Source organism: Echinops telfairi, unplaced genomic scaffold (assembly GCF_000313985.2).
Source record: "Echinops telfairi isolate 266 unplaced genomic scaffold, ASM31398v2 ScPeMD7_5868;HRSCAF=6743_0, whole genome shotgun sequence".
NCBI classification, from domain to species: Eukaryota; Metazoa; Chordata; class Mammalia; order Afrosoricida; family Tenrecidae; genus Echinops; species Echinops telfairi.
Window position 1 is genome coordinate 1,904,395 of NW_022109767.1, and position 5,880 is coordinate 1,910,274.

The 5,880-nt window shown below is 47.5% G+C and overlaps 1 protein-coding gene across 1 annotated transcript in view; it reads right to left on the minus strand.

Annotated features, from left to right (window-relative positions):
* CARMIL1 (capping protein regulator and myosin 1 linker 1) overlaps positions 1-5,880 on the minus strand; it is a 395,834-nt gene that overhangs the window by 388,314 nt on the left and 1,640 nt on the right. The window contains exon 3 of the mRNA XM_030887178.2: positions 2,366-2,463. Coding sequence (XP_030743038.2) covers positions 2,366-2,463 — 98 coding nt within the window. The remainder of the gene's footprint in view (positions 1-2,365; positions 2,464-5,880) is intronic.

A 5,880-nucleotide genomic window follows, 5' to 3' on the forward strand; every position in this document is an offset into this window, starting at 1 on the left:
GTGTAATCTGCTACACCACCTGGGAATTTTCAAATTCGGTGGCAACGTCAATCAAAGAACATACATCTGCACAAGGGGGATTCAAAAGCTCATGGAAAAATGTTTCCATAAACTTTTTGACCCAACCCACTACCATCAAATCAATTTTGACTCAATGAGACCCTATATCAGGTTGCTAAAATTGTATGTCTTTTTTTAGGGGGGAAGGGGGGATTACAAATAGCCTCATTTTTCTTCAGCAGAGCAGCTGGTGGGTTTGAACCAGCAACTAGGAGGTTAGCAGTCCAACCAAATACTGGGGCCCTTAAACTTTCTTAAGTCCTCTTGTATTAAAAATATTTTCTTTCAATGGTGCCTGCTTCAGATTTACTTTAAGATAATCTTAGGCGGGGCAGGAAATGTGGAGACGGACAATAAAACAACACCGTACAATGTTGAAAATGATGGCGCACCGGGCCAGGTTCAACATCGCTCTCGACTTTTGTGTTCAAAATGTTCTATGGTAGAGAGTTAGACGGAATAGTCTCTCCAGCACCACACAAACAAGATGTACACATGTCAGGTTCACCGCACTCTCACTCTGGTTGTTGTTGGTAGCTGCCACCAAGCTGGCTTTGAATTCAAGGGGACCTCGTACACCGTGGGCCTGTCCCACCCTCTGATTAGCTGTGGTTAGGGCTGGTGTGACCCACGGGGTTCTGTGTGTTAGCTCTGTGTTGTGGATTGGGCAAAGGTTTACAGTGCAGATCTGTTTTCCATTCAACAATTCGTACGCATTGTGTGTCATCTCATTCAGTGCATCCTCCCGATACTGCATCGCCCACCTCCTGTGTTCCTGAATTCCCTTTCTTTCCTCACCCTACTGAGCTATCCTTGGGTAGATGGCGCCCTTTTGATCACAAATGGTTGATTATTCTAAGGTGTGCATACCTTCCTGTTCCTCTTCCCCTTATAGACCTAGCTACTACTTGGTGAAAATTAAACCAGGGGGTGAGTCTATTTCCAGACTTGAAGGGCAACTAGTTTCAGGGTGATTGTCTCAGGGGTTCCACAACCCAGAGGTTTTCATTGGTGGGTTGTCAAAAGTAGCTCACCAGGCCTTTCTTCCTAGTCTATCTTTGTGTGAGAGCTCCGTTTAAATCTGTTCACCATCAAAGCAACAAGCAAGACTCAGCAGTAACCCCAACCTAAAACCAATCAAACCCACTGCCATCAAGTTGATTCCCACTCATAGCCACCCCCAGCACAGAGCAGGACTGCTCCCTAGGGTTTCTGAGACTATCGATCTTTACGGGAGCAGAGAGCATCCTTTGTTTTCCATGTGGCGTATCTTGTGGATTCAAACTAGTGACCTTGTGAGTAAAAACCCAACTCATATAACCCACTATACCAGTGGTTCTCAACCTTCCTATACCAGTGGTTCTCAACCGCGACCCTTTAATACAGCGCCTCATGTTGTGGTGACCCCTTCCCCTCCAGCCATCAAATTATTTTAGTTGCTACTTCATCACTGTGATTTTGCTACTGCTATGAATCGGACAATCTCTGTGAAAGTCGTTCAACCCCCAAAGGGGTCGCGACCCACAGGTTGAGAACCGCTGCACTATACCATCAGGGCTCTAATCTCAACCTAGAGATAGGTGGTGGTGGTGGTTGTTGTTGTTGTTGTTGTTGCTCGATGCCATTGAGTTGTTTCCAACTCAGCAACCATGTACACAACAGAACAAAACACTGCCCAGTCCACTAGATACCACAAAAGGTCGTTCATCTCTCTAAAGGTACCGCGCAGTCATTGACAACTCCACAAGTACTCTGCGCCCCAAAGAGTTCCGTCTTTCAGCTCCACAGCTCACTTCTTACAAGCTGCACCCCAAGTTAGTGTGTACCTAATAGATCCCACCTTCAGTAGCCGTTTCACTCAGAACCCCAGAAATCGATGGAAAATGGAAAATGCCCGGCTCAGATGGTCAGCTCACCACCCAAAAGACAATGATGCGAGTAGAACCCTTGAGGAATTTTAATTAAAAATTTAACTGACAAGAGATGCATTTTGACAGCTCTCCCTATGCCGATACCAGTAGTCACACCATCGGTCCCAAACACCACACTAATGAAAACAGGCCAGAGGGGAGGGTGTAAGCCATTATTACAACTTGGAGAAAAACAGTTTTTAAAATCTCCACAATTTAAAACACCCTACTATTAGCTTCTGATGAGCAATTAATTTTTCCAATTAACCTAGGGCCTTGTGAACAACACGGAACCGGTTTCGCATGAAAATGACACAATCAAAACAACGGGAGGGGGAGGGGAGAAAACGCTTTCATTTCCAAATGTTTTCATAAAAACAAGTGATAAGCCTTACCAGCACTTTGTTTTCAAGTTTGTCGCCCTTGACTTCCAACTTCACTTTCTTCTTCACGGCAATTTTGATCTTCCTGCCAATAACATCCTTTATGCTTTCTGAAAGAAGGGGGAAGCTCCGTCAGCAGACTGTATTCTCTCGCTAATAAGCATATATGTAAATATATCGAAGGGAGGAGAATTGGGGGTTGTTTTCTTCTTACTGTCTGTATTATTATCACCATCTGCTTATTTTTACAAGCCTGATAGTCCTCAATCAACATGGAGTAAATACCCACTGTGTGCCTTGTACTGTGTGCTCAGATTCTGAGCAAAGATGAAAACCTAGGACATGATGCCAGCTGTGTGTTGAGCGAGTTGATGAAACAGGAGGCATGCACAAGGAAAACAGAGACCCATAGGGCAGTAGGCCTGAACATTATACTGCATGCGGATCATGAGCACCACTGCTGCTGTTAACTGCTGTCCAGTCAGACCTCAACTCATGCCCATGCCAGAACTAACACAGCTGGTCCTGTACTACTATCCCTACGACCAGGCAAGGACTAGACCTTTGTGACTTGGTGGTCTACGGGTCTCGATATCCAGGCCTTTCTCCCTAGCCCTTTTTAATCTAGAAGCTCCACTGACGCCTATTTACTAGCATCATGGCAATACTCATGACAGGTACGCGGTGGCTGTGCAAGAGGTGCTCTGGCTGGGAATCAAACCCTGATCTCCCACGTGGAAAGTGAGACTTCTACCCCTGAACCACCAATACCCTCCGATAGAAATTCTTGATTCCTTCAGCCCGTGAGCTGCTCACCTCTGGCCCCCAGAAGCCTCTCCATTGATTATCCCTTAAGTCTACTGTCGTTAGGCCAGTTCTGCGTCATACTGACCCTACAGGACGGAGTAGGGCTGTTCCCAGTTTTCAAGACTGTAAGTCTTTACAGGAGCAGACTGCCTCCTCATCTACCGTGAACACTAACTACTCTTTTAAGAGCAATCTCTATGGGCTCGAACTGACAACAGCAACACAAAAGATCAGATGGGGTGATGCTAAGGGGGAGAGGCAGTTTGGCAATGGAGGACAGGGATGGCTGGACCACTTGAATGCAATCAGTGCCGCTGGGTTGCGCGGGTGGCGCCTGAATTCGTGTCCGTTCTGCTGTAGATGTCCTCAAAAACAAGAGTGAGATTTTCTGAACCAGTGCCTCATGTGCACCAGGTTCTTTACTTACCAAGGGCTGGGATATTTTCAAAAACCATACTCACTGCTACAGAGCTGATTGCACCTGTTAGAGACCCTTACCTAGGCTTTGCAGATTATAAAGCTTGGCAGGAGCAGACAGCTTCATCCTTCCCCCCAGAGCTGCTGGTGTGTCTGAACCACCAACCTCGTGATTAGTAGGCCACTGCCTAACTCACAGCACCACCAGGGTCCTCTGGTCAGAGCAAGGCCCTGTCTTTTGCAGAAATTGACTAGCAGCCTAGAGAAGACTGGGGAGTGCCAATACACAAATCTGCACCCTAGACCATGGGATGATGGGCCAGAAGGCACAGGAGGTTTCTGCGAAGAGAGGAACACATGGGCTGAATCATGCCGCCCTAAGACACAGGCCATGGCATCTACAGTTGTGGGTGGTCGGTCCATCCACTCTGCGACGTGGCAGCCTTATGTCACACCGAACAAAGCGTGCGGCCTGCACCACCTTCACGGAAACAACAGGTTTCCAATGTGGAGGGGTCAGTACAACCCACTGGGGTGCAGCCAGATAACAGTAGGCTGTTCACTTCTGTTTGCAATGTGTGGGATTCGGTGTCTGTTCTGGAAATCACACAAGTAGAATAGGGATATAATTTACGAGGTGAAGTTAATGTTTGCAAAGGGGTGGCTGAACTTGTCTTGTTGGTAGCACCACATCCCAAAAGTTCAGCGTCCCAGTGTTGGCAAAGAAGAGAGGTAAAGGAGGAAAGAGCACTGCGGGCCTAGGGAGGTACCAGGAACCAGGAGAGGGGATGTTAGCAGGAAGGGGCCTGTGGGAGAGTCCCTTGGACTGCAGCTCCTACTTTAGCAGAGCGCAGCTAAATACCTCTGGCCCGTTTCTTCTATTCTTTATACTTCCTTGCATTTTGAAGTCTTCTTCCCACCCCATCCCCTAAAAACCTGTATCCGTTTCAGAAAGACACACAGCACATATTTAAAATGCCTTGAGGGATTTGTTGAGGGGACTGTGCTGTACTGAATGTTTCAGAACCCCTGTGAGCACCTGAAATTTAAAAAGAGAAACAGCCAGGGCTGGAGTGTCCCCAGACTCTGCCAAAACAGACCATGGAACGGCCTCCTAGGGAATCACATGGGGTACACCACACACAAAAACATGTGCCATTTGGATGAGAGGCGATGAGAGAAGAGCAATCCTCAATGAAAAGAGTCCAATTCAGCTTTTAAGACAGCCCAAAGTTATTTACTTGGAGAACCATCAATATAAATCAGGTACCATATTTCCACCCCATCTTTCACCACCCACTCTCTGGGGCCTAGGTAATTACCACAACTTCTCATTACCAGGCTGAAGGACAACTCGAGACATAACTTAAAAACCTGCCACCTCTTTAGGTATCCTGTCTCCTGGCCAGTCAGCAAGCCCTTGCCTAAGCCGCTGAGCTCTCCTCTCTCCCTCTGTCATGCACAGGACTGCTGGAAGCATCTCCTGAGCCTCTCTGGGCCTTGGTTTTCTCTTCCTGTTAGGGTATGGGATCTGCCTAGTCTCCCGGAACCGAACCGGGCGGACCACTTACTGGAGCAAAGGTAGCTGATGCTTTATCTCAGGGGCAGGAGGCCCCGTCAGGATTGGGGAGGAGTTACAGGGCTCCAAGTACTGGGTGCAGGAGAGGGGAGGGGTGGGGACTTTATACCCTCAATTCGAGTAAAAGGGACAGGTTGTTTGGTTTGTTCAACAAAAGCAGAAGCTTCCACACAAACTTGGCAGCAGGTTCTTTACGTCAAGTACCTGTTGGGTGAACAGTCACTAAAGGAAAAGCACATTCAAATTCCTCGTCGTGCAGGGGCTAAAAATCCAAGGGGCAAATTCCACAGCTGAATGGGAGCTCACAGCTTCCTCCTACAGTTAACACCAAGCAAACTTCACCCCTCTGCGCTGCAGGCCACGCAGGGTGCCAAGGATAAAGCAGGAAGGAATATAGGTCACTGGGGCTTAAAAACACGCGCGCGAACACACGCATACACCCTGTTACATTACCACATGCAACACAAGCGCACTTAAACACTGGGTTTTCCTGAACACTTTCCCCCACCCCATTTTAGCTCTGCTGATTTAACACTCCAGATAATTAAGTTACATAAATCCCAAGATGTAAAACCCAGCCCCAGACTCAAACAATGGGTCACTTTGCATGGGTACACTGCCTAGGTTCCTGAGAGCCAGGAGATGAGAATAGGTAGGGTTAATCATTATAAAAAATAAGGCTTTTATCATTAACCCTCAGTTTCCTGGCCCGAGTTTGCGTCGG